Here is a 27,409-nt window from a genome sequence, read left to right as displayed (position 1 = left end):
GCTCACAAAAAAAACAAAACTCCTATTAAAAGGAGTGAGTGCCACTTCCCACGGGCTGGTGGGTCATTCTTGGGGGCACAGGGGTACAGGTCTGCTGCCCGCAGGCTGTCATGGCCACCCTTCCTCCCCACACATCAGCCTGCCCCAGGCAGGGTCACAGGCTGTGTTAAGGCAAAGCAGTGAATGAGCAGAGGCTCTCACTCAGAGACACAGGTGGAAACAGGAGACGGGAAATTTGGGGAACAGAGCACTGGGGCTGGTGCCCCCATAGGTGCCAGAGGAAGGCAATGATCTGCTTTTCTCTGTGCCAGCTCAGGGGCCCATGACTTTAGCGCAGCCCTGCCTGCATTCTTGTTCTGTGTACCGTCTTGGCAGCAGGCTGTGGCCTGTCCTGTGTGTGCAGGTCTCCAGGCCAGTGTAGCCTGCAGTGACCGGTGTGGCCCACTTGCCTGTGAAACTTGGCAGTTTTGTTACGTGCTTGTTTCATCGTGTTTATTCCTTTCTCCGAATCCTATCATTGTGTTCTTGCAGCTGTGTGACATGAGTGACGCAGTGTTGGATACGTGTGAGGGGGATTTTCAGGGTAAGCGCCCCGGCCTCGCCTCCTGCCCCTCGCCCTAGCTAGGCAGGTGGCAGCTCTCTGCTCTGCTCTCTGCATGTGGCTCAGGCCAACCGCATGGCAGCTGCTCTTGTCTCTGGCCTCAGGAATGACCAGATCCATGAGCTCCTCTGACATCTTGGGCCCACTGGCCTTTTTTATGTCTTTCGGTTAGGAGCTGAGGGGAGGAGGGATGAACACACAGGGAGGCCGAGCTCTTTCCCCCACCTTCCCGTTCACCGGAATCACCTGCTCTCAGCCTGCCTGCCTTCCTTTTCCCTTTGGCTCAGGATTGAAAGGAAGTAGAACTGTACTCACATCACAGATCTGAACACCGGATTGCCTACTGGGGGGTGTCCACCACACACACCTTACCCAGGGTATGTCCCAAGGGCTGCCTGTCACAGCAGCATGATCCCCCATGTGGCCTGGATTGTTCTGTGCCCCAGCACTCCTCTTAGATGCAAAGCCTAACATGAAACAAACGGCAAATCCTCAAGAATCTACAGTATTAGAATTCATCCTGAGCTTGCCTTTCCCCAGCCAGATCCCTCCTGTTCAACTCAGTAACACTTCGGGAGCATTTATGCCAGGTTCTGCCCAGCTTTCTCTCTTAAGAGCAAATGCTTAGAACTAAAATGGAGGCAAGAACATGAAAGAGGCCAGAAGATATCAGATGTTAGTCTCATTGGAAGAGCAGCCAGAACAACCCCCCTGCCTCTCAACTCTCTGATACTCCCTAACGTTAAGCCTGTGGTCATTTTGATCTGCTTCCACAAGGGTCCCCATCCCCATGCCAGTGGGGCAGCTCCAACTCCTGCTCCCTTCCCCTTCCCTCAGGGCTCTGAGTTGAACGTTCCCCTCAAGCCTGTTTGGGGCTGGCAGTCTTGAGATGATGTCTGCGCTCTCCTTGAAATCGTCACTCCAGTCCCTGACTACTGAGGTACAGGGAAGGTGACCTTGCTTAGGTCACAGTCCCACATGTGGCACATGGGACTGGAGAAGGGCACAGCAGGCTCTGGGACAGAGGTGGTGGCACTGGCTGAGCTGAGCCTCAGACCCCCGGTCTCTGCTCGTCAGGCAGCATGAGGTCAGGCTGGGCTGAGAACTGTGGGTGGGTGGTGGTGAGAGAGGTCCTCTGTCCCAGAACTTCCATGTTTGTATCATGTATGTCTGTCCACCTGTTACGGTTTTCCTTGAGCTGAATGTTTTTGAAAACTCCCTTAAAAATGAACCCTCTCCCCCGCGTCTAGCCCAGGGCTGCCTCCCTTCCAGGTACACTTCCTCTGTCAACCTGAGTGTGGCACTGGGCTAAAAGGAGGCTAAGGAAGAGAGTAACACCAGAGTAGAAATCCAGGATCTGTGGTGTGGGCTCCCTCCTGGTCTACCTAGCCCCCAGCATCAGTGGGCTCACCTGTCCCCACCCTGGAGCCACAGCTTGAGCCACTACTACTCTCTTTCCTGAGCTGCTGGCTCAGGCCACGCATTGGTGGTGCCCACTCGCAGTGGCCTGCATCCCAGTTGCTGAGCACTGTCCATTCTTTCTGATCACCTCCCAGAAAGGGCTTCTAATAAGAACAGAACTTGAGTAGCATTCCGATGCTCGGTTTTCCACAATCAGGAAGCAGCTTGCCCCATCGTGCGGGGTCCCGAAGAAGCCCCTCTGCCCGGCCTCCGTCAGCCACCCAGCATGAACTTTCAGTTCAGAGAGAGCACCACCTTAGGGCGCTCCATTTACTCACAAAAATCGATTGTTTCCCCGATCTCATAACCTGAGCCTGCAGGCTCTGGGAACTAAATGCAGGCCTGGAATCCCCCCAAAGATAGAGACCACCCAGAGAGCATCCCTCTTACTGGAAATTGAGTACAGGGTGTCAGTGTAAGTTGACATGTCTGGGGAGGCTGTGTAGCGATCCTCTGAACTGTGGAGCAAAATGTGGGTGCTCTGCCCTCCAGGCTCGCGAGCAGCAGCAAACTGGTCAGTCTTGCCACAGAATGCTTCAGCTGGCCTCTGCCAGCTGGCCCTCAGTGGCCAGAGCACCACCGCTTCCTAATGCTGCCTGTATTGCTTGCCACCAGTGTCCCCTCAGCCGGACGCTCCTTCTCAGCCACCTCACTCTCTCCCAACTTGCAGATCTTGTCCAGTTTGATATCCCCTCCATCCACGTAGAGCTCGGGTCGACGCTGCGCCTGAGTCCCCTGGAGCACGTGCGGCGACACTCAGTGACTGAGAAGAGGGACTCAGAGGAGGAGTCTGAGAGCACCGCCCTCTGACATGGCGCCCCGCCCCCAACACGCGTGTACATACATGAGCCCCAGACAGACACATACCGCCAGAGCTCCCTGGGCTTGCCAAGTGTTCTCCGTTGGCTCCTTGCTGTCACTGCCAATTCGAGGCTGGGGTTTTGCAGAAAACTGCCTTCTCCAGCCCGTGTGGCAACTGTTGGTGGTACAGATTGTGTTTGTTCCCTTCAGGTGGTGACTTTGGCCTTTTTTGTTTGATCTTTGCCTTTTGACTTTGTGCCTATGTTAATCCACTTTCAATGTCCATACTAAGCAACACCCCTCTCTTGGCCCAAGAGAGTGCCTGAGCAGGGTGGGGGTGTGGGGGAGCCGTCTGTTAGACTTGACAGCTAACATCCAGCCTGGCTATGTCAGCTGTAGTGTAAGGGGACCCTTTCTCTTTCTTCAGGACGCCTGGAATTCTAGGCATCCTGGGGCACAGACTTTTGCCCGCTGAAGGGGAGGGTCGGCCAGTATGAGGGCCTTTAGGGCTGCCATTAATGGGTGGCTTCTGGAGTAAAAGGCTAAGAACAGAAATTGTTTCTCTTCCCATGACTACCTTACTGTTTCATACATCTGATTTTTCAAAGAATATGTTTTTGAGGGGGTTTGGAGGACCCAAAGGTAGCTCCCCATGTCCCAAAATGAGATGTTAGACATAATTCCACTCCTTCACACTCCCAGGGCTGCCCTGCTCACTGGGTATGTGGGGTCCAGGAGCCTGCCTCTTCTTTCTGGAGGTATCAAGTGAATAGCAATAATTCTGTTACCCAAAGCATGCAAAGGACCGTGGAACCAGCCAGCAGAGCCTGCAGGTTAGCACGATGGGCCCCCTGGTGCCACCAGCCTGGCTTCCTGCACAGGTAACCCCCTGTCTCTTGGAGTTTCCCCCACTCTTGGGGAGGAGGGCCAGGAAGGCACTGGGGGAGGGAGTGGATGAGGGGGCTGAGTCACACGTGGAGATAAAGGGAGCGAGAAACAGATTCAGATCATGCATGCAAAGTCAAACTTCATAGTTTTATCCTTTTAAAATAGATATGATATACCTATACATTGCTATAATATTTGTATATATGAAATCTCTTTATATTTGTTTAATTTGAGCCATTCAATCTAAACCAATGTACAGATGTACAATGAGAAACTTAAATGCTCAGTTATTTTTCCCAGCACAGTGTAAAATAACCGTGAACTGACAGCAGGATTTACAGATTTTTGATGTTAACAGCTTTGCTCACTTCCTGGTCAAGGGTAGTTCAGTACCCAATTTGTAATGGAGCCCGGGGATTGAAAGTTACCTCTAAATACATGTACAAATAGTTGTCAAAAGTAATGTTATTAAAATAGATTTATTATCCCTGAGCGTGGCGTGGCACATCTTGTTTTAATAATGAACTTGTGGCTGCCTCAGGAAGAACCTGAGGTCCAGGTTCAGGGAAGGCCAAGCCCTTAATGTGGGTCTCTCATCCTCTGAGTTTGGAAATCTCTTGCTCTGTATTCTCCCGAGTGGGGAGAGTACATAAATAAATATTAGATTCACTGAAAATGAATTTTGTCAATTTCCCAGCACTAACCTGTGTTAAATCCCAAGAGGAGGGTGGGGGGGGCTAGCTCAGTGAGCTATTTCTCAATACTTCAAGGGTAGCGAGCGACTGGTGCTCACTATGAGCAAGAAGAGCAGACCTACTTTCCACCTGGAACAACGGGAAGCCTCGGGTTTTCCTGAGCCCCCACACAGGCCACAGGCTTGAGTGTGTAAAATCACATCACTGCTTGGCGCCCGTCAAACTTGACTTCTGTCACAAAGCTAGACTGAGTGGTACTGGCTGCTTGGGACAGGCTCCAGACATCCTTGTCGCCACCAGAGTGGACTTCTGGGCACACCAGGTACCTGGCAGCAGCGACACTGCCCGTGGAAACTCCTGCATGATGAAGCAAAGCATGCAGGTTCCAAATGGAATCTTTATTGCATTCTGTTTCTTTGGAATTACTATTCCTTGAGTCTTGGATACTTGAAGAGTTCATGTACCACACCCAAGATTCCCGGACATGGCTTGTCACTGGCGTGCAGAGGGAATCACTTGGCTGGAGTAGGTGTAGGAGCTGCCAGTTTTTCCATATGACTTCTTTAAGAATTGACTTCACACTGAATCATGGCTGTCTCCGCTTGCTTCCACTGGGGTAGCCTCTTGCCCCTGGCTTTGCCAAATACCAGTTATAGGAGGCCTCGAGCATGCTAGTAGTACCCAGGACCCAAGTTGAGGCCCAGCTCCCCCTCACCTGCTCCTGAGTGCCTGCCTGTTGAAGTGCACTCGGACTCCCGCCAGGCAAGGAGAATCCACACGCTGCCTGTGTGCGGGCGGATGTGAGTCTTGAGTTCAGGGTCCCTCCAGGTCCTCACTTTGCCCTGAGCTTCTTGCACTGTGGACTCCGAGGCTCCTCCACGTGTGCCTGTTTTTGCTGGGGCTCACTGTCCTCATGGCTGCGAGCCTGCTCCCTGGAAAGCAGGGCCTCCCGCACCAGCCGCAGTTCCCGTTTCTCTCTGCGCTCCTCCATCTCCTCGATATCGCCGGCAAACAGGGCTTTCAGTGGGGCAGTCAGCTTGGGCACTGTTGGGAAGTCACTGAAGCAGACCTGGAAGGCAAGTGGAAGGACAAGGACATACTTTAGAGCGGGCTGGAGTGGGGGCAGGAGCTGGAAGGAGGACTCTGCGTCACTACTCCCCTTCCGTACCAACCCTCAACTGTGAGAAAACACAAACTGCCACACGGCGGGGGGGAGGCCTTCTATAGAAAGGGGCGCAGAGCCCCACTCGGCTGTGGGCAGCAAATGGAAGGGACCTCAGGAAAGGCTATTAGGACTCTGAAAACCAAGATCCTCAAAGAAACCCCTGAGGAAAGGCTATTAGGACTCTGAAAACCAAGATCCTCAAAGAAACCCTGGCATCCCCCATCCTTCATTATGAGAAGCTGAGAGCAAGGAGAGGAGAGAACACTCGTCTCCGGTGAGTGAGACTCAAGGACCAGGCACCAAAGAGGCTCTTGGTGACTTCCAGCAACAGGACTCTGTCTGGCTGGAGGGCCCTCCCATGGGCCAGCCTCAAGTATGTGGGTGGAATATTCTCTCTGCCCCAGGCCACCCCCTGTACCCTTGTAACACACAGACCTTCATATGGTCAAAGGCAATTCCAACTTTCTCATTGAAGTCAGGGCTGAAGAGGGGGATCTTGGCATAGCGTTGACTGAAGTGGTTCAGCATGATGAACTCCGCATTCATCCGCATCCCCACGCCAATCGCTTGGGAGGTAGTGCTGCAAATAAAGGGGCGAAGTTAAGACAGAAGCTGGATGGCAGGGCAGGACTCCACAGCACCAGAATAGGCCCCGGCCCGGTCTTCTCAGGCTCCCAGGAACCTCCCAGCTGGCAAGTTCCTCAGCTGGCACATCTTTAGCCCACACAAACCCTTCTAAGAGCCACAATTTCCACATTCTCCCTTAACTGAAAGCCAAGTTCGATACTGCCTGTCACACCTGTCAGGGAGGGCATCTGAGAAAAAGCAGTGCTTCCTTACTTGAGGTAAGACATTGGTTCATGACAATAATAGGCCAAGATCCAGCCCCCACCACTCCCCAGTCTTCAGCTTCCCCTGGAAATTTTCTAATGTGGCTTATGTTTTTTTTCCCAGCATATTTTCACTTTACTCAAAAATTGCCTGCCCCAGAACCTTGCTTAGAGAACTTTGCAGAAATAAGAACAGGAGGAACTGAAGAGAAGCACCCAGTTCAGAAGACCTTATGGCCCTTTGGTAGGAAGCAGGCTGGGCTCATGACCCTGAAGAGAGTCTTCCCCAGTGGGGCTGATGTGAGGCTGCTCAGGGTCACCTGGGGGGTGAGGGAGACCAAGTCTGTGACAAGGGTTCAGCTGTCTCTGCTACCTGTGTGTCTTTTCCACGGCTTCCTCTTCCAGGCCATCTTCCAACGTGGCCTCATGGATCAGAAGGGTGGCATCTTTCCCTAGGGAGTAAACACAGGCTTGGAAGCAGAGTCCTCTGCCTGAGAAGCACTCGGTCCTGGGTCCACAGCTGTTCTCTGGCCCAGTCACTCTCTGTCCTGGCCCAGTGGCTTGTTTGCATATTAGGGGGACAGCCAGAGGCTGTCAGGTAGGACTAGAATTTGCTGCCTCCTCACACTTGCCTACAAGCTTGCCTCCAGCTCCACAAAGCCCAATGCACTCCCACCACTTCCTCTACTCACCCATCTGGACCAGAGCCTCACAGGGCATGGTATCTCCGGAATAGACCACTTTCCAGCCGGATGTGTGGACGAGCGCACAGCCAAAGGCATGCTTACAGTGCCGGACCAGGCAGGTCTGAAACTGAAGAGGCAGCGAAGAGCTTTGCAGCTTCCACCTTGCCCTCCCACTCCTGTGGGTGCTGAGCCTGCCTAGAGGGCGAGCCCCTTACCTCTTTCAAATCACAGGTTCCCAGCAGCAAATTAATCAAGCTTTCAATTGCAGGGTTAGAGACCTCTGCTCCTTTCTGAAGGCATTTAGCAGGTATCATACTGTGAGAAGGTGAAACATTAAAAGAAAAATTTTTAAACAAAAATTAAAAAAAATAAACATTAACTTGAATAACAGTTTAAGTCTCTGGCTGGAGTGCCTCAAAATCATTATTATAAGGAACCATTTAAATCAGTCACTGACATTGGGAAAGAGGAGTTGATGTAAGAAAAACGAACCTAAGTCCCCTGGCCCCTGCAAGAACCTAAAATGTGAGCTGAGCATTGTCCTCAGTTCGGGCAATGGGCGCACGCCAGGCAGGTGGACCAGCTCATCAGGAGCGGACATGGCCCCCTTTCTCCCTGGCGTGGACACACTCGTGCAGTCTCTATTTGGGCACTTGGCCTTGGCCTGGTTTCATGGAGGAAAGCCGGCAAAGGTTTAAAAATGTGAGCAGAATTGAAATGAGGGCTGCAAAGAAAAACAGTTAAGTGGGAACCAACGAATGGTTTCTGTTCTATCTAAGCATTTATCTCCTGCTTCTGCCACCTGGTACCAAGTAAGGGCAAGGTGGCTGGGGGTCACCACTATCCCTCCCTGGGGGCAGCTTCTGACTCACGAAGGAAGTGGGAACAGTGGCTCAGCTGCCAGGCTGCCCAGGGCTCACCTGACGTGTTGCAGGATCTGCTGGCACTGGTTGTGGTACTGCTGGAGCCAGGCCTTCAGCTGGGTTGGGGCAACCACCAGCAAAGGGTGGAATGGCTTGCCCAGTGATGCCTGAAATAGCATAATCAGAGGGCCAAGTCAAACAGAAAACATCTTGATAAACATGCTTGGAGCGGGAGTCTGGATGGGTACGTGTGGCTCACCAAAACTCAAAAAAGGCAGTAAAACCAAAGGCCACACTCACCAAAGCACGTTCTCTCTGCAGCAAGATATTTACCAAGCCCTGGGAAGGAAAAGGGAGACAAGGTTAGCCATGTGCAAACTTCCTCCCTCATGGTCAGGTTCTAGTCCTCACCAGCAGGAGGTCCCAGTCCTACCAGCCCCAGCTATGACACTGAAAGGTCACTGCTATGTTACTGGGAAAGAGGACAGTGGCCAGGATCCAGCCATCCCTAGGAGACCAAGTCCTGACTGAAGTTCCCACTGAGCAGGCCAGCTGAGAAGGCAAGATTCAGGATAAGGTGGGTAAAGGCAAAACCCCTCCCGACAAGGCAGTGGAACAAACAAAGACTTGGGTGAGTAGGGTGACGGAACTTGGGTTTTGGAGAAGACCATCAGCTATGAGAGAGGCATGAAACAAAAGCTCGGGGAGTTTGGGAAGCCGCTGAATGGCTGCAGAGGGCAGCAAAGAGCGAGTGCGGCTCCCTCAGACAGGCCCCTGGCCCCCGGGCACTGACCGTGTGGTGGTCTGCATGTAGGTGGGACACAAACACAGCGGCGAGGCTGCCCAGAACCCTGTCCACTTCGTCTCCGTAGTGACGGCATAGCTGCCCAAAGGTGCCTTCGCCACAGTCCAAGAGCAGGGACTTGTCGGAGCTAGAGAAGAGCAGAGGCCACAGTGGGAAAGGCTTCCAAGGGCTTAGACAGTTGTCTTAGAGAGAAGAGCAGGGAGCAGCTGTGGTAATGTGTCTTCCATAGCTTTTCACAATCTTTCTTTGAGGAGATTATATAAAACTAAAGGCAGTTCTAGATGCCCACCGTCATCCCATAAAAGAATCAACCATGAATCTGAAACCTGTTGAGTGTTAGAAAGTAACAGCTACACAAATGTGTGCATCCAAAAAAAGTTAACTTGGGAGGGCAAAAGCACACTGCTCCCTTGATGACTCTTAGTTAGCTTGACCGCCAGTCTATATGACACCCCCAGTCAGTAATACCAGAGACAGGCACTATGTACATGTGACATCTGTTCTGTTCCCTTTTCAAGCAGTTCTGCTTCCTCAGCCACATCCTTAAAGCTGATGGCAGACACTCTTCCCGGGGAGTGTAACTGTGCTGCCATCAGTGCTCTGGGTTGGCTGGGCTCCGGCGGGGCTCAGGAGTTTCCACTCCACAAATATCACAAGCTGTTTTGATGGGCGACCCATTCCCACCTGTGCTCTCAGGGGACAGTCATGTCTCCTTCAGGCCTCATCCTCTGGGAGGAGCAGTGAGACTGGGAGAGCTGCTCTGTCTTCAGACAGGAGCATCAAGGTACGAGACACACACACTCGGGCAAAACAAAGGCAGGCAAGCCAGAACCAGTGCCTTCCGCTGAGGTGCAGTGAGCTCAGGGCCTGCTCTTGGGATTCTGCATGAAGCCTTTTTCACTGTGCACCCTCTCTCTCGGAAAGGCCGGGCCCTGCCAGGCTGCTTTACTCCATCTCCCCAGTTCTAAGAAAAACACACCCCGCATCTGTGTAATTATTATGTACCTCCGAGTGATGCTGCAATGAATGGCACACCCTATATACACATGCACACAGCACCGGTCCCTATCCAGGGCCTAGGGGTATAGTGGCTGCATTCACAACAAAATCGACTGCTTGGCAACACGTTTCTCAGACCATGGCCCTGCTATTGATGGATGACTATTTTCCCACATAGGGAACATCTTCTGTGGTATTTCACAACTAGCACCTAAGAGGACCAATCAAAACTTAAACACAAAGCTAGTGCTTCCCAACCTGCTTTCCTTCACATGTATACCTGCAGGAATATGAACATTTCCCAATGCTTGTATCTCTGCAAACAAGCAGGCTGCAGGCGAATTCAAGAGAATCAACTGAAAAAAATGCCCAGTTAAGGGGCTGAGCATAAAACAAATGTCCCAAACCCAGAATCTCTCTCCCCAGTCAGCTGAAACTAGCTACCGGGACTCCCCATTGATTCTCACTGTGACCAGCCACCTTCCAGCTGGGGAGCTAGAGGGAGGAAACCTGCCTGAGCACCACTTTACTGATCAATAAAATGGGTAGTCACTGCCCCTGAGATTAATGTCAATGCTGAGATAATTTCTTTGCAAGATCCCTGGCCTGCAGTAGAACCAGCTGTTTTGACCAGACGTGTTCGGGGTGATTCCCAGAAGTCTAAGTTAGCTGCTAAGGTGGCTATAAAATGCAGGAATGCATACCCCTGGGCGCCTCTAGCCAAGATGACTGGGTTTTGTACTCCTGCATATGAAATCAGCCTGGTGCACAAGCAGGATTTTTGTTTAAACAATGAACAAGTTTTCCGGGAAAGAGTAATAATACCTTATGTTGACAAGTGTGGAGCTGACGTTCCGGATCTTCATTGGGATGGCAGACCCTGTTCCCAGGAAGATGATTTCTGGATACTGGCTTCTTGTCTCTACGCAAATAAACATGAGAATCCACTTGTCTAGGGCAACAGTGAGCCAGCATTCAGCCGAGGGAGAGAGAAGTAAATCCAGCTTCCCGGGAGGGGCTGATAGAGCAACAAGGCAGTCACCTCTACCTTCAGGGCCTCCTACTGAGGGAAAGGCCAGTCTGTGACTGAAGGGCCAGCAGGGAGGGAGAACAAGTATATTCTACAGTCCTTTCTTCAGAATTGTTCTGAGCCTTTTTATCAGGAAAGGGGACTTTGTGCTATGAGCCCTCATTTACCCCAAGGGGCTGGCACCCAACCGGTCTCCAGTGTTTATAGATCAGCGCTTGCCATGTGTGTTCATAATGGCCCTGTCGGGTAAGGAAATGCCCCGATTTACAGAGAGGAAAGAGGCTCAGAGGATCTCTCAAGAGAGTGAAAGGCTGGGCAAGGATTCAAATCTAAGTAGTCTGGATCATTCTGAGACATGAGTCCCCTTCACAGTACCGCCGGCTTGATGGGTCCATGTGAGTGTCCATGAGCAAGTCAGTGGGCTTTCAACATAATCTGATCACAAACCCCAGAGAGAAGTAAGGGCAGGAAGTTAGTCGTCTTTAACAAAGACGGGAAGTCTGACAGGAGCAGGTAAAGATTCACAGAGGCCCAAAGTGGACTTCCAGAGAAAGTCTCAAGTTTGGAAAGTTGCTAGACCTGCCTCTACCCCCATCATTAACTGAACATCCACTGGCAAAACCAACTCTAGAGTGGCGGTCACGAAGTTTCCCCATTTCCCTAGTTCAACAAGGTGAGTGACGAGGTCAAACCTTCCAGGGCCACTAACAGCAAAGCCAGGATGAGGTCCCAAGCTGGCCAAGACCCTGCTCAAAGTTCTTTCTACAGAGTGCCCAGGACTGCCACAGTCAGTGTGTGCCCTGAAAAATGCTGGGGCTTGGTCACCAAGCAGTTCTTCTCTGGTCAGAGAAGGCAGGCTCTGGTGTTTTTAAATAGAGGAGCACTGTGAGGGCAGACAGACTGTGTCAGGCTGAGACTCCACTTTGGGCAAACCCCTGATGGAGCACAGAGGCCAGCACTGAGGTGGTCGTTGGTCTTCTGCTCACCTGCCGGGACAGGACCATCCTGGGCAGCCTTCCGACATTCCTGCACGCTTTCCTGGAAATTGGGGAGCTCCAGGGCCTCTGCTACAAATTCATCAGGATTGCAAGTAACAATGGCATCCCTGCAGACAGAGAGGCATCCCAGGTGAGCAAAGTGGGTAAGTGGCAGCACCAGTTTGAACATCCAGACTCACTGCATGGAGACCATCTGTAGTAAGCTCTTTCGAATCAAAAGGAAAGATGAGCAATTAAGACCTTGGGCAATTCCATTCTCCTACTTTATAAAATATTTCTCTGCTAAATGGAGGTTTCAAGAAGTTCTGAGGAGCTCTAGGACCTCAGAACATTTCAGCTCAAAGTCCAACAATTGGCACTGAGATTTGGAGGGGGCCAGGCCTGTGCAGCCTCCCTGACTTCTAGATCCAGGGCCACCTAGTAATCCTCCTGGGAGTCAGGGGAGGGAGGGCAAAACTGCCCACGCAGTGGCTTTCAAACTAGCCTGGAGGCCCTGTCAAGATGCAGGCCTTGATGCTGGCTCCGGGGTGCAGCCTTTTAGCTTTGCCTTTAGCAAGCTCCCCCATAATGTAATGCTGCTGCTCCTGTGACACTGGGTGGGCGGCTCTTCAGCCTAACAGGGCACCAAGGTGCTTAGGAAGTGAGGCCCAGGCCTGAGTCAAGGTTCAAATACAGCAGGTCCCCAGGGCAGGGCCCAAGAGCTAAACCTTTCCCAAGTACATGGTGAGTAGAAATATCAGGTTTGTTGATCACAGCTTCATGGACTGCCTGTGCAGATGTGACCAGGAGATTATCTGCTTTTTGGCCATAAGACACCGCTGGTAGGTCCAGGCAGGCAGCTGTGAGGGCCCAACTATTCACAGCACAGCAGAGCACCCAGTAGGAATCGAGAACACGCAAAGTCTTGTTACCGGCTGGGGTGTAAAATGACATAAGTTATGTTTACCAACAGTCTTTATGGTTGTCTCACTCTAACTCAGTACCCCCAAGTCTAAGAATGGTCCTGATGGGGTAATCACAGATTTATGGATATTATTTCATGAAAATAGCAAGGATTGGAATTATCTCAAATGAATCGATGTTCCTATCTAGAACTCCAAGAAAAATCTCATTACTGAAGAGTCTGTACTAAAGAAGGGACTGGCAGCATGCCAGGCCATAAAACCACATTTTTTTTTTTTTAAATATAGTCCCCTGTCCTCAAAGTTAAAACACAAACACACACACCCACACACACCAATGGTAACCTCAGTGTCTTGTGCTAGTAGGATTATGGGGGAGTTGATTTTCTTCAGCACACTTACTTTCAATGTTACAATGAATGCATATCACTGTTATCAGAGAAACAACTTTATGAAAGGATTATTCCTACTTCAACCCAGCCTAGGCTCAGCCTAACAGAGGGAATGAGCACAGCCTGAGTACAGTGACAGCAACACACAGATCCTATATAGCCTGAGAGTGTGAAATAACAACTACCTGTCACTTCATACACAGAGCTTGCCCCTCCCCCATCCCAGAAGCCCAGACCTGCACACACCTCTGCCATTCCCTCCGGGGACGGAGCTGATACTTGAGGAGGCATTCACCCCGAACTGTGGGCACACTAAATGCGGCACCTGCTTCCTGAAGGAGACAAAATACACACACTCTGTGGAGAGAAAGTTAAGGGTGGAGGCTGGGCCAATGAGCGCTGTGGTGTGGCTCTACCTTAGAGTGGAAACTGGCCAGTGGGGGAAAGATGTCCGGGTGGATGAGGTTGAGCTGTGCTTGAATCTTGTGGCTGCGGAGGTTGTGAACTGATGCGCAATTCTCATTCAGGATCAGGTGCTGCGTGTCAGGCCCAAACCTAAGAGCAACAGACTATACATGCAGAGTCCTCTAGGGAACATTCCATCTAAGTGGTAGCTAGGAGATTAGGAGTGCTGTGTGAATGAAATGTTTCAAGGGAACAAGGGACTTGTGCAAAGAGATTACTGCTAAGTGGCCTGGCACAATCCTACCCCTGTCTTATAGACTTACTCCAGTGTTCTCTCCAAACTCAAATGTCTTTGGACATGTTGGAAGAGCACAGTAGAATAAGACAGATTAAGAATTCTGGAGCTCATAGCTCCAGGTTTGTTAACAAAATAGAAGTTTTTACCAGGTGGAAGGAAAGGGCACAATAGGAAGAAAAGAAATAAGCTAGTGTATGCTAAGACTCAAACCATAAAGGAATAGAAGATGAAAACTGCTGAGCAGCTAGAAACGCAGGGCTACTGAGGAAATAGTTGAGAAACAGAAGGGAGGCTGAAAGGCCACAGACTGCTGTATACTGTGAGCTTAACTCAGTCGACTCTGGTGAAGCCATGAAGGAAAAATTCAAGTGACCTCTCCTTCTGGGAGATGATGTACCTCACAGGATTGTTAGGAAGATTAAAGAAAATGAAATACATTCTACATCCTGCCAAGAGAGTGGGTGTTTGCTAAACCGAAGCTATGATTTTAAGCTCACTCAAAATTCTCTTTGTTAGGACACCTTGTGGAATTGCCCACAAGGCAAGTCAGACAATGGAGAGAGTGTCAAGGAGATGAAACAGACCCCACCCAAGGGGACGTGAACACATGGTGCCACCTAGTGGGGGTGCTTCTTCATAGCAAGTACTGATGGAGCTCCTAGAATTCAGGGGCAGGGATCCCAGAGAAAAAGTAGGCAGCTTAAGAAAGACAGGGGGCAGGCGGAATGTGTGTGCACAGAAGAGCTGCCCCTCTCCCTGTGTGTGCTGCTGGGCTGGGCTCCATACCTCTCCATCCACTGCTGGTACCTGCTATCCACAAGCACGCTCTCTGGGGCCATGTGGACCACCAGGGCCAGGGGGGCATCGGCATTCCCTTGGTACCTGGGCGGAAGGAAGAGTGTGACACAAACCTGGGCCTTTGTAGTGTGACACAAACTCAGAACACACACAGACAGATGCGGCCTGTGCGGCCAGGGATGGGCACTGCTCAGCATTCTCGGAACTGCAGGAAGCCCACAGCCTTCACACCAGGCCCGGTGCTCACAGGCTTGCGGAGCCCCAGTGCTGACACAGAACCCTTATTTGTCAAGCGCTGGGGCTCCTTGTTCCTGACTGAGCCTTTCGTAGGCTGCTGTGCTGCAGACTGAAACTTCTAAATCCTCTCCCTTTCACAGGCGTCACACTGCAGAGCAGAGCAGAGCAAGGTGTCCCTCACGCCTTTATTTTTCAGACATTTCCTTCTATAAATGTCTTGCACCTCTGATTCCACTCGAGTGTGTCTACCTAGGTTCCAGAGGACCCAAGCTGTAATTTGAACATCTAGGAGGTCAACTGTTAACACGATGATGTCACTGGAATTAACGATGTTTACTTTCTTTTCTTTTTTACTTACTTAGTAAGTTTACTTAATTTTAAGAAAGTTTCTTTAAAAAAATACAGTGCACATGCACACACACAGAGTTCATGGCTGTATACCTACACCTCACAGCAACAAAGTCCTGCTCAAGGCTCTCAGCTCACTTTCCAGGCAGCACAGTGACTTCAGACAGGTTAATTGCGCACAGCTTGTTTAAAATGCAAAGTCTGTGGCATCAGGGCCCCAAATTCACCCACAGAGGATAAAATGGAACTTGAGAAGCATTTCTAACACTAATGTAAGAGGTGTAGCATCCCAAAAGAATTTGTTGTGTTAAGTAGCCTAAAATAGTAAGTGAAAATATGAAGATAAAGAATTAAAAACAGGACAAAATATGGATAGATAAAACATTAAAAATGAGAGAAAAAAATAAAACATGGATGTGTGGGGCAAGATTAAACCTGAATTGCTACAAGGGTCGCCTTTTGGGTAGGAGGTGGGGAACCAAGGAGAATAACCCTCAGGCCATCAGAACAAAGTTGTTCCCAGGCTGAGCTCTATCCCTTGGCACAGGCCCTGCACTAAGACTCAACGGCTCAGACCTACCTCCTTAGTTTGTAAGGGAATAAAGGAAGTAAATTCCACGTCTAGCCTCAGAATTCTAACTGGCTGTTGATTTCCTGGTGCACAAAGCAGGGCTTTGTTGCTGTGGTCTGTGGTTTTCACTCTTCAAGGCTGTAGACACAGGCCCACTAATCACCAAGAGGATGGAAACACAGTGGCAGTAGGACTGGCAGTAAGGAAAGCCTAGCTGCAACCTTTCCAACTGAGCGCTCCCAAGATACTCTCTGACTGGAGCGACTGGCAGGTCAGGTGAGGTGCCCGTGTTAATGCTGAGCTGGGCTTCATGATCAGCTTCGACCTTGACTTCTCCCTCCCCAGGTTCATCATTACCTTTTGAACGTAGCATTCTCGCAGATGGGTTGAATGAATCCTTCGTCTGGACATTCTACCACAATAAAAGCAAGACCAGGATCCGGGGGAGTACAGATCTCTTCAGGCAAAATCTGTAAAATCATTGGGTCACGAAGCTCTCCCAGAGCCAGGTCATGGTTCAGGAAATACACCCAGCGGCTTTCAAATCAGCTAACACATTGCATAAAGATGGCATTTCAAGCCCAGCGTAGCCCACAAGCCAGACTTGGCATTCTAGGTACTCTTGAGTCTGGGCCCACCAGGCCTAATATCCTTAGGTGCCTGAAAAACACCTTGGTAAAGTAAACAGTGGCATTCCTTTGGGCCTTGCACAAAGCCCACCTTCATTGGGTGTGTTGTTGGACACCACCAAGTATAAGGCGAGGACCACCACACCAGATCCTGCACAATCTGGAGAAATGTCCACATGCCCGCATTGTTGACTGCAGGACAAGTTTAGATTAGAGACCCAGTTTTATCATGTCGCCAAGTATTGAAATCCAAGCTGTTCACTTCCTTCAAAAGTGCTGTCTGTAGGGCTTAAACCAGAGTGACTCTGCCCAGGTTCCAGGCCTACCTGTCATGGCTGAAACATCACGGAAAGGGGAAGCCTCACCTCTCTTCCTTCATAAGTGACACTTTTCCCATCCTTGACAGCAGCGATGATGGGCGCAATGGCAGCTGTCCCTCTGCAGTGAAGAGGCAAGCCCTCTGTGAGACACAGGGATTCTCAACAAGGCGTCCCTGGTTCCCAACACTCATCCCACACTCACACCGGGAGGCCCAGCTCCTTTGCTTTGAGCACCAAGAAGTTTCCTTTCTTCAAGTGAAGCTGCAACAAAGAGAATTTAAATGTAATTTCAGTGGCTACTGAAGAAGCTTGGCTTTACTTAAGTTTAAGTGTATCTTTCTGGTTTCACTTTTCATTAATGTTATTTTCTTATAACTCATTAAGGTGGGGGTCAGGTTATTGCTTTCAGATAAGGTGTACTCTACTCTGAAGAAGTTATTTATTTTGAAATGTTTCAGTTCTGAAAGCTGAATGATTTAAAAAAACAAGGTGTTTCTTCTGCCGCAGAAACTTATTCTACATTTCATAAAATGTCACCAATTCACATCAAGTAAAAAGTATCTTTCAAGTATCCTTGAAGAGAAACACTGTTGTTTTATCACCCTGCACTCAACTTTAATAGCTAAAAGAACAAGCCAGAACATTATCTAACAGGAAAATGCTCACCATGCTTGTCACTGTACAACAAAATTCTAGTGACAGTGATAGGGTGGGCGGTTCCTGCTCTGTTTTTCACAAACATGGCAATAACCAGCTGTTGCTTTTGTACTTAAGAAAATTTATAATAAAAAACTTTAGTATTTCAGAAGGAAAAACTATCAAAAAACCTCAATGCCACTGTTTTGTACTTAAAAATTTTCTAAACATTTTTGAGCTCTACATATTTCACACATAGTAACAAAAATAATAATATTCTTCCTTAGATCTTTATAAACTCTTTGCATTTTCTTTTAATTGCAACTGAAATTTACAATTTCTTTTAATTCTTTTAATTGCCCAAAGTTGGAAATTATTTTTAGGGCAAAGTCTCAAATTTAGATCCCCCCTTTTTTTTAAAAAAAAAGATGTACTATTTATTTGTGCATACAGAACTGGGGTACAGGCTGTGCTGCAGTCACATGGAACTTACTTTACAGTGCTCCATGTAACCATACAACCTACTTAAAAAGTAGGTGCCCCAAAATTCAGAAACACACAAATAATAAGCCCATCGACAACACTGCTCAACTTTTTAAAAAACCACTAGTATTCCAATTGTTAGAAGTGATACTGACAATGATCTTTTAGTTGGTACCTCAATTACTACTGAGCTTTATTAAGTGTTCCCACTTGTAGGTGCTAGAAGTTGTATGAAATTACAAATTTATTTTAAAACCAACATCACTGCTTTTTTAAAAAATCAGAAAATAGTGTATAGTCAGAACATAGTTACAAGGTTAGATGAAAGCATTTGCTGAAGATTACAATAAAAATTTTAATGCAAAATCCTGTTAAAAATAAGCCATTAGGGGTCCTCCCTGGTGGCGTGGTGGGTGAAAGCACAGCACTAAAGCACTAAGAAGCTAAAACCACTTCAGCATGAGTTCAACCCTGCCCCAGAGGTGATCCACATGGTGCGACGGATCTCTCCTGACCCGCCCGCTGCTCCCTTTAGCAGTGTACTTCGTCAGTCAGCCCGTTCTGCTCCCCACTCTGTCTCTGGTGAGGCCTCTCACTGTCCCTGCGCTCTGGCCTGTACCCCAGTTCTGTATGCATCAATAAATAAATCTTTAAAAAAAAAAAAAAAAGGCCATTAGATCACAAGGATACCATATTGTAATTGTATGCCTTATTGTAATACCATTTTCATAGAATCTGACCAACTCCAAATTTGCAGACCTATGTGAATTTCTGTCAATATTGAGTCCAATGTGAACAGCTTCACAACTGGAGTGAAATGGTGTCAAGGCCTAATTCAGTTGTGGAAGGCAAAGCTGCCTTAACCTATTTCTGATGTGCAAGAAGACAGATCATAAGAAAATACAAAAACAGAGCACTGGAAAAGAACCTGAAGGTTTATCAAGACATAGGCAGGATACTGAGCATTAGGCATCTGTGTCTCTTCTTGGACAGGTCAGCAGGAGCTGCTCCCCCTACAGTACTGGCCAAGTGCTAACCACAGGCCACCGCGCACAGGCTCACTTGCAGTCCACAGGAAGTGCGCTTACCTTACAGATGAACGACACCACCAAGGAGGGGTCCCTGCCACCTGTTCTGTGGGGAACACCTAAGGAAAAGTGAGTCGATTACAACAAGGTAAATGGGAAGGGTTCTAGGCTCCTCAGCTCCACAGTCATGATACCTCGTTTGACTTCACACATAATTCCTTCAATACAGAGGTGGAAGAATGCACAAATATGCATTCTTCTTTCCTTCCTCATGTTGAGATCTGAGGAAATGAAAAATACCAAACTCCTAACAGAAAAACTCTGGAATGGTAAGTAACATTTAAAATACTACACATTTTACCTATGCCTGGCGAAGGGAGGAAAAAACAAGTTGCAATGTAGTTTATAAGTAAGTATAACAATGTATGAAATAACACAAAAGCCCCAAAGGCCTGCAGAGAAAATGTGGTGTCAGTCTTCATTCATGCAGCACAGGTAAGGGTGGCCCACAGGGCTGGCCTCTTCTCTGTCATCAGGCAGACCAGACCTCAGGACAGAAAGGATAACTCAGTGAGCTTTGCCCAGCAGCAGACAACAGAATCCTTAAGCAGCACCATTCCTCTGCTCTATCTCATCTTGGAACGGTAACTCTGCTTTCCTGGAGATGTCACTTTGGAAGAAAAGCTGCAGTAATGTTTTACACTGTCAAATGTTTCCCCACTGGGCAAACAGAACATCAGGTTTTGGGCCCACTCAGGATTGCATACTGGCCCTCAGAGCGCCCTACTGTCATCTTTCATCACAGACCTCCTGTACCCATCTCTCACACAGGGCTTCCTATGACAAGATGCTCAGGTAGAGCAGCTGGAGGGGACAGACTAAGAAAGCAGAATTCTCTTGACAGTCCACTGCTATGTTTCAGTACCATTACCATCTGGAAGCTGCTGCTCATTTTCAGCTGACCCAGAGTTGGAGGACTGCTGTGGACTGAGTCTTTCTGGAGTCTGTGACACCTGGTGCCCTTCACATCTCTGTTCACCTGAGGGAAGAGGGAAGAATTGAATCACACATTAGAGGTGAGCTCCCAGGTCAAGCCTAGCTGGTCATATGTGGCCTACTAGATAAGCATGCCTCCTGCACAGCACAAGTGCCAGGCACCCCTTCTGCTCTCTGGGCCACGTTTCTAGCTGACTCATCTTTTTGTGTCTGCTCAGCTCAGAGCCTTGACTATAGTAGGAACAGAATGGTGTTTGCTGACTAGAAAGCATGTCGGTTGTAGGCTGCTTCACTTATCAACATTCTTTAATAAATGACAACCCATGATTACCAAGTTCCTGAGGAGCAGCAAGATTTTGCAGGCTGTGAAGTCTTAAGGTTAAAACAAAGAAAACTACTGCTAAACACTATGGCTGTTGGTCTCCCAGCACCCTGCTTCCCCCTCCGGTGAGGCTCCCCCTGAAAGTGCCTGCTGGACACTAGGAAAACATGGCCAGCAAGCTAAACAAGATCAGTGTGCACCACACAAATACACACAGAAGTAAACTGTCCCTGGCTGAAGGAGAGGAATAAGATGCTAGAAAGGGCAGTGGAGGGGCCCTCCCTCATGGGCAACAGGTGAAAGCAAGCACTGCAAGCTGGCCACAGCCATTTCAGTGTGCATCAGTTTGGTCTTCCCCCCAGAGGTGATCCATGTGGCGTGGCAGACCTTGCCTGTCTTGCCCGCTGCTCCCCTCAGCAGTGTACTTCGTCAATCTGCCTATTCTGCTCCCCACTCTGTCCCTGGTGAATCCTATCACTGATCCTGTATCCCAGTTCTGCATGCATAAATAAGTATTAAAAAAAAAAAAGAGCAGTGGAGGAACATAAGTCAGACTGGGGGTGGGGAGTGGGGTGATGCAGGGAGGGAAGAGAAGACATCTGACCAGGTGAGCCAGGAATGGAGAGTTCGGTCAAGCTGAAGCCTCACTTGCATATGCTCGGCGATGGCCCCTCCTTTACGGCCCTCCTATCCTATCTGCCCAGGGTAAGCCTCACCACTAGGTCTGGGGAGGCCTTTGTTTACACTTTCCTCAAAAGTGGTAAAACCTTACATGGTAACTGTTTAGGCAGACTGAGGGATAACATTGATGTGAAATCTGTCCTGAGACGCAAGGTATGTGTGATCTCCTGACCTCTGACAACACTTCTAATAGGTTACTGTTATCAGTATTGACTCAAACCCCCCTGAAAAATCTGTCTAAAAAGTTCTTATCAAAGGAGAATACTTCTATCTGTGACAAATTAATCCCAGCAATAAATGTGCACATCAGGGAGCAATCTATTTCCTGGCAGAGCCTGTTTAGGTACTAACCCAAAGTATAACCACTATCAGTATATATGAATTAAATGTCTGCCCATAGATTATAAACTCCTGAAAGTCCAGAACCATATCTTTATTTTTTCCATCCCCTTCATTCCATCAGGTGGATCACATGGAGGCACACTGATTACCTCCAGGAATTCTGGGTCAGCCCTGGAATCAAGCCCAGAACTGCTTAGAGTCCTGATTATTCCTGAAGTGGGTAGGGGCGCGGTCAGCGATGACTGAAAAAGATGCCTCTGAGGAGACATAGCAGAGTCAGCCTCAGGAAGATATCACAGGACCTCAACAGTCTGTCCCATGAACTCACACAAGGTCACCCCTTTCATTCTCCCTCAGACCCGTCAGCAGGGACTGCCCCCATGCTGAGAGAAGCCCAAATTCTCCAGTGCCTTTGGTTTATCAATGGAACTCTTTCCCAAAGATACTACAACAACCAGTAAGATATCTGGATGCTTTGGAAGAAAGGAAGGTAAGGAAATTTCTTCAGTCATACAGATACACCAGTACAACACTGAGTTCATATAAGAAGGGAACAGGGTTATCTGCACTTATTGTTTTACATTGTCAAATTGTCTGCTATGTGAATGTCCAGTCCTGATTTTATGTCAGGAACCAGATCTTAATGCTTCAGCCATATTTTGCAGTCATCCTAGAATGCAGAGTGAGACACACAAAGCAGTTTTCCACCCACTCGCTGATACCTACAACCTTCTCTTCCTAGGACATTTCATACTCACTGTATATGGGGATCTGGAAAACCGTCATGGTCTCATCTTTATATTCTGGTGCAGAGTGAGGCCGCACAGCTACAGGAAAGGGAAACAGGAACATGACTCCATTAACATAAAAATTATCTTTCCAGATCACTAGCCACAGAAAATGAATTGCTTTACTCAGCATTTCTGAGTAATCATTTAGGAAAGAAACAAAAATGTATTTTCATGAACAATGTCACTACAGCCAAATGAACAGTCATATGGTCACTGATGACAGCGTGTTACAAAAGAAAAAAAAGAAACCAATACTCAAAAGTTCAGATACACAAGTTAACACTTAGCATTGGGAAGCCAGAGTCTCCACCATCTCAAATGGAAGAGCTGATATTTATTTTAAAACATTTGTGTTGCCAGGAAGAGAAGCACTAACAAGCTGGAGAGGCACAGGGCCTCGAGCACTGCTATCTTCAGAGGCTTCAACCCATCGAAAGCCCATGTCACTGCCAGCAGAGCCAGAGCGGGGTTCAGGGTAAATGCAGGGAACAAAACTGTGTGTCCCTCCATTCACACACCCTCTTCCTACTGCAAGAAATACAAGGCAATTCAACTCTGAGAACTAGGGCAGGAGACTGCTACCTAGCATTCCCGTGGCAGACAGCAGTTCTGAACTCACAGCCTACCTGGCTGATATGTGGGAACGTAAGATGGAGACATAGTGTAATAAGCAGTATTTTTATCAGCTTGTGTTGATAAGGAATTTGATTTTTAGGTTTAATATAGGTCCCTTTTTTAAATATAGAGTCTCATTTGAAAGACTGATGTCTATGTGAGGAAGAAATGTCATTTAGGACATACCCAGGTCTATTCCTTTCAATGGACCTGAAAATATCTTGATAGCTTCTAAGAATTTTTCCTGCAAAAGAAGAGAGAGATGGGAGCAGAAATGGTCACACAAATGCAGAACTGGCAACATGGTAAGTAAGAGGTACAATAGATATCAACCTTAACTTTACTAAGTGTTTTGAACTTGCAACTTTGGAGTGTCTACTCTGTTAGAGGCCGAGGATCCCTGCACTCATGAGCCTTGGAATCCAGTGGATATAACAACTGGCGACATAAACAACACAGCAGCGACAGTCCTGCTAAATGCCTGGAAGCACGAAAAGGCAGGGGGCTGGGATACTACTGGTCTCAGCAGTCAGGGAGGCTCGTGCGTAAATGGTCTTCCAGCTAAGCCCTGAATGGTCAGAGGATGGCAGAGAGGAGAAAAGGCAGAGGGAACTCATGTGCGAATGTAGGCCCTGAGACAGGAAGAGGATTCAGGGAGCACAGGGGGCTAAGACTGAGTCTGCTGTGTAGCTCTGGCTTGGAAACAGGTACAGATGCAAGTGTGGTCCAGTGCCAAGGCCACAGGACTTGTTGGTCACAGGAGAATGCTTGGGTCATGATGCAATGGAGAATCCTTGAAGGGTGTCGGATGGGATGTGATGTGCCTGCAGCTGTGCCATCAAGAGGTCCCTCTGCTGCTGTGATGGATTAGAGGGGCAGGAAAGGCTATGGACACTCTTAGAGAAAAGGTTTAGTACACAACGCATGAAGGCCTTAATGAGACCAAAACAAATGGATGGATATAAGCCATTATTTTGGAGACAGAATTAAGAAGGCTTGGTAATTCTTAAGAACTGGGAAAGGGTTAAAGCTCAGCATGATGACGCTATCAGCAGCCACGGCAACACGAGTTTGATCCCTGCCAGGGAGCTGACCCACAAAGCACAGCAGATCTCTCCTGTCACCTGCTGCTCCCCTCAGCAGTGTATTTCAGTTGATCTGCCTATTCTGCTCCCCACTGTCTCTGGTGAAGCCTCTCATCACCTGCACCTCTGGCCTGTACCCAAGTTCTTGTATGCATCAATAAATTAAAAACAAAAGAACTGGGAAATAAACTGTTACATTCAATAGTCTTAACAGTGTGCATGCAAGTTCTTGACGTGTAATAAGCCACTGTGGAAGAGAAAATTAATGAATAAGTAAAAACAAGAGCTAGTATATGTTGTGTGCCTACTTGGTGCCAAACATCGAAGTCATTTAGTGTTTCTTCATTTATGCTAATAACTCTATGAAACAGAGCACTGTGCAGATCAAGAAGAGACAGAAAATAGAAGTAGAAGTAGAGTTAACTTGTTTAAGGTCATACATTAATGATTTGAGCTCAGGTCTTTTTTAACTTAAAAGGTGAAATATATACGCCACTGTCGGTTATCTCTGCAGGGTAGAAAACTGGTTTACAAAAATTGAAAGACTTATTACAAACATTTATAATGGAGATTGACTGTGAAAGCTGAGTCAGGACTCACCAGTTGGGGAGGTCCAGAAAGTACACACTTTGGAAGCCCGGTTTCCTTTAAAGTTAGAATCATTCCTACAAAGTATGAATAAATAAATAAATGATTTTATTTATTTTCACGCTGTCCTGAAACCGCTGCCTGGAGTAGCACTCCTGACTTAACCAGCTGATGACGTATTTTTCCTCGCAGCTCTAGTTATGAGGCCCAGGTGTAGAGAGGACATACTGATGGGGGGCAGGGGCGGGAAGGGCTCTCGTTGCACACGGCACAGGGATCTGCACCTAGCACAGCTTGCACGTTCATACCACATGACTAATTTTCGGTTTTCTTTAAAGTAAAAATCTTGCTTTGAATGGAGATTTCTGCCCTGGAGATGCCCCAATGACTACCAGGCATCAACCATCAATGTCATCAGTAATTAACCAAGCAGGTCAGGATGGACTAAGGACAAGATAACCAGGAAGCTGATAACAAACTCTGGGCGGGTGAACATAACAATACCAAATCCATCAACTATGATGGGCTGTTCTGAGAAAATGATTCACTTAAGATCGATTGTTTTTGTTCAACACTATAAAACAGCTAGTTAGACATGAGATGTTAGTGTGATTTCTTCTGGGTGATATGTCCACTGTTCTTAAGACTATTGGCCAGCTATCTAAATAAACGAGCTTCTTATAAATTCCTGCCTCTGCTCATTGGCTTTCTGTAATGACAGGCAATGGGACCTGGTACTTCTAGCAAAAATGCTACTTGCTAGAGGTACAAGGAAGATGAAATGGTCCTTAGCTGCCTCCAGACTGGGCAGGACTGAAACTTGGGTGAAGCAGTGAGGCACCTAGTATGTAAAGTCAGGCCAAGTGAAGGGGTGGGCTAAAATTCTGCACCATAGGTAACTCCTTGCCTCACCCTTTTCTCAACTCTGAGAATGGAATGGTGCAATACTTCACTCCTCTTTACTCGTGTTGCAAAGTTTACAAAATGTGGTGGAGACACAATCTTGACCTTCTCAGGTGATGGGTATGAACTTGAGGTAAGCTGGATTGTGAGCATCTGTGTGTAGCTGCTGATACTCTCAATGGTAAACAGTGTGTATACTATAATCACCAGCACTACAGTACCAATTTACGGTCTCATAGCTACAGTGCAGTAATTAGGTAACACCTGGAGGCAGCACCCATGTTAAAACTGCTTTTCTGTAATGATAATGATGAACAGCTATACACCAGAGACAATTTCTGGGGGTGGAGCGGGGAATGGGATCAAAAATAGTGGGAGAGGGAAATGCACTGGACTATGGTGATGGCACATGGGTGATTTGGTGATGGGAAACCCTAGGGGATTACAACTGAGATGGAAAAATGCACAAAAAGATGTAAAAATAAACTATTATAAAATTAAAAAAAAAAACACTGCTTTTCTTAGTCACCACTTTTCATGATCTGTATTGCAGTTGACAGAGCTGACATGAAAAAAATTCTAGCTCCCGTGCACTCAGAAAAGAGACCACAAAAAAAGGGGTGATGTTGGAAGCAGAACAGGGTCAAATCCCAGAGATATCCCTGCTTACTTACCGCACAGCCCCCCAACGTTACACCAATGCATTCGGGTTAGGAAGATGTTGTCCAAACGAGCCACCTTCAGCCTAAAAACATTTGAGGACAACATGGATTAACTAGGAACCCTCCTTTCTGCTATAAAAACACTCCTGCCTCTCACCTCGGTTTTCAAGCTCCATAATCAGTCCCACCCCAAAGAAAATGGGTGACTCACTTGTGCTCCTGCATGAGTCGCTGGACGCCTTCTCCACAGTTGAAGAGATACCTACAGAACAGGCATTACACAAGACATTCAGACGATCCTATACTGTAAAATCTCAACACCATTTGAAGACCTGACTGTAGAAAAATGTCTATAAATGCATGCCCTGCTGGCCCTCATTCTGTTATTAGGATTCAGAACCCTCCTCAGCAGAGCCCCGAGGGATGGATGGGGGTGGGGGGGGCCTGTGTAGGTGAGTGCTGGAGAGAGATGGGTTTTCCCCCATCAACTCTCCCCACTGAAACTGTGCACACACACTCCACCCCCCCCCCCCCCAACTATGAGGCTCTGCCTCTGCCCCTCCCTTTCGATGCAGGAGAAGGGATAGTTTAGCGTTCCAAGAGAACTCGGGGACCGAGGCCTGGGTACCCACGTCTGAAGTTCTTCAGGGTCTCCTGGGCACTATGCGGTTGTCGGCTGTAAGCTACCTAGACTCCCCCACCCACCCAAAGACCGAGAAGAGCTGCAACAGTGAAATCCCACGTGTTGAGTAAGGGAAACCAGAGCTCCCTCAGGGGCTCATTCACAACCGGGCGAGGCTCCCCGGCGCGCAGCAAGGAAGGCCGGTGTGGCTCGGTAAGGAAACACTCTGGGGACCCGTGGAATTTCAGGCTCCTGGGACTGACCGGTTGTACTCAGAGAAGACGTAGAGCGCCGCGCCCGAGTCCCGGCCGCCGGCCGCCACCACCTGCATGTACACGGTGTTTGGGCCCCCGGGCTCCCATGACGGGCCACGCTTCTCCCGCGTGCGCAGGTGTCGCAGCGGGTCTTTGGGTGGCCGCTGGCGGCGGGCGGCTCCCTGCGACATGGCGCGCCCTGCCGCAGACCGCAGCAGCGAGCGGATGGCCCACATCCACCAGCTTCCACCCGGGTTGAGAATGAAGCCGGTCACCTCGGCCCGCGTGCCCCACACACCGTCCCTCCGCCCGCGTGGCAAGATTAGCCAATCCGCGCGCAGAGAACCGAGCCGCCCGCCTACGTGCGACCGTGCGTCCAATAGAGAGGAGCCTGGCCGCTCCAGACTTGTCAATTGGCGATGGCCATAGAGTAGAGAAATGCTAGAGTGCCCCGAACGGACCCGCCCCTACACTATTTCCGTCTTTCCCCATGTCAATTATTTCCGGAAACTGTCCTTCGCTTGGGGCGGGACTTCCGGGTTCAGCCCCGGAAAAGCAATATTGGAGGAAAGGCTGCTCTGTGGAGTGGAAGTGTGCTAACTGGTAGGTTCGAGTCTCGCTTCCACCAATTATGAACTGAGTTGTTCTTGCTTGAGGTGGTTAGGATGAGCTGTGAGAA

General features: G+C 48.6%; 2 protein-coding genes across 7 annotated transcripts in view; one reads left to right on the top strand and one right to left on the bottom strand.

The window, feature by feature from the left end:
• Positions 1-4,243, top strand: part of ARHGAP44 (Rho GTPase activating protein 44) — a 143,193-nt gene extending 138,950 nt beyond the window's left edge. For 4 of the 5 annotated variants that reach the window (XM_012726297.1, XM_012726295.1, XM_012726298.1 and 1 more), the window contains one exon: positions 2,733-4,243. In XM_012726297.1, coding sequence (XP_012581751.1) covers positions 2,733-2,872 — 140 coding nt within the window. In that variant the 3' untranslated portion in view covers positions 2,873-4,243. Of the gene's footprint in view, positions 1-531; positions 584-2,732 lie in introns of all 5 variants that reach the window. The other variant, XM_012726296.1, reaches the window with a different exon arrangement.
• Positions 4,244-4,825: 582 nt separating this feature from the next.
• Positions 4,826-26,992, bottom strand: ELAC2 (elaC ribonuclease Z 2). Of its 2 annotated transcripts, none has more exons than XM_012726293.1 (24): positions 26,740-26,992; positions 26,066-26,116; positions 25,867-25,937; positions 24,302-24,366; positions 22,803-22,860; positions 21,969-22,037; positions 19,795-19,908; positions 18,930-18,988; positions 16,925-16,983; positions 16,768-16,840; positions 16,131-16,243; positions 14,606-14,701; positions 13,533-13,671; positions 13,363-13,448; positions 11,811-11,929; positions 10,620-10,716; positions 8,784-8,922; positions 8,291-8,329; positions 8,048-8,157; positions 7,343-7,442; positions 7,134-7,254; positions 6,815-6,893; positions 6,047-6,191; positions 4,826-5,515 (listed from the first exon to the last, which is right to left on the bottom strand). In XM_012726293.1, the coding sequence occupies exons 1-24, from the start codon at positions 26,964-26,966 to the stop codon at positions 5,279-5,281; spliced, it is 2,466 nt and encodes an 821-aa protein (XP_012581747.1). In that variant the 5' UTR covers positions 26,967-26,992; the 3' UTR covers positions 4,826-5,278. The 2 variants fall into 2 exon arrangements, with proteins under 2 accessions (XP_012581747.1, XP_004684637.1); XM_004684580.2 differs by having other exon boundaries at positions 19,801-19,908.
• Between the last annotated feature and the right edge of the window lie 417 nt (positions 26,993-27,409).

Source organism: Condylura cristata, unplaced genomic scaffold (genome assembly GCF_000260355.1).
Source record: "Condylura cristata isolate star-nosed mole 26May11 unplaced genomic scaffold, ConCri1.0 scaffold00017, whole genome shotgun sequence".
In the NCBI taxonomy this organism is placed as follows: Eukaryota; Metazoa; Chordata; class Mammalia; order Eulipotyphla; family Talpidae; genus Condylura; species Condylura cristata.
Note: the sequence above shows the minus strand (reverse complement) of the source record. Positions and strands in the feature narration are given on the sequence as shown.

Bases quoted from the DNA above. Each gene is read 5' to 3' on its own strand.
- ELAC2 (XM_012726293.1), bottom strand. From the start codon at position 26,966: ATGTGGGCCATCCGCTCGCTGCTGCGGTCTGCGGCAGGGCGCGCCATG. The intron at 16,841-16,924 runs GTGAGTGTGGGA...TCTTCACTGCAG, and splicing joins AAGGAGCTGGGCCTCCCGGT to AGGGACAGCTGCCATTGCGC. The intron at 16,244-16,767 runs GTGAGGCTTCCC...ATGATTTTACAG, and splicing joins TCACTTATGAAGGAAGAGAG to ATTTTGCCTGAAGAGATCTG.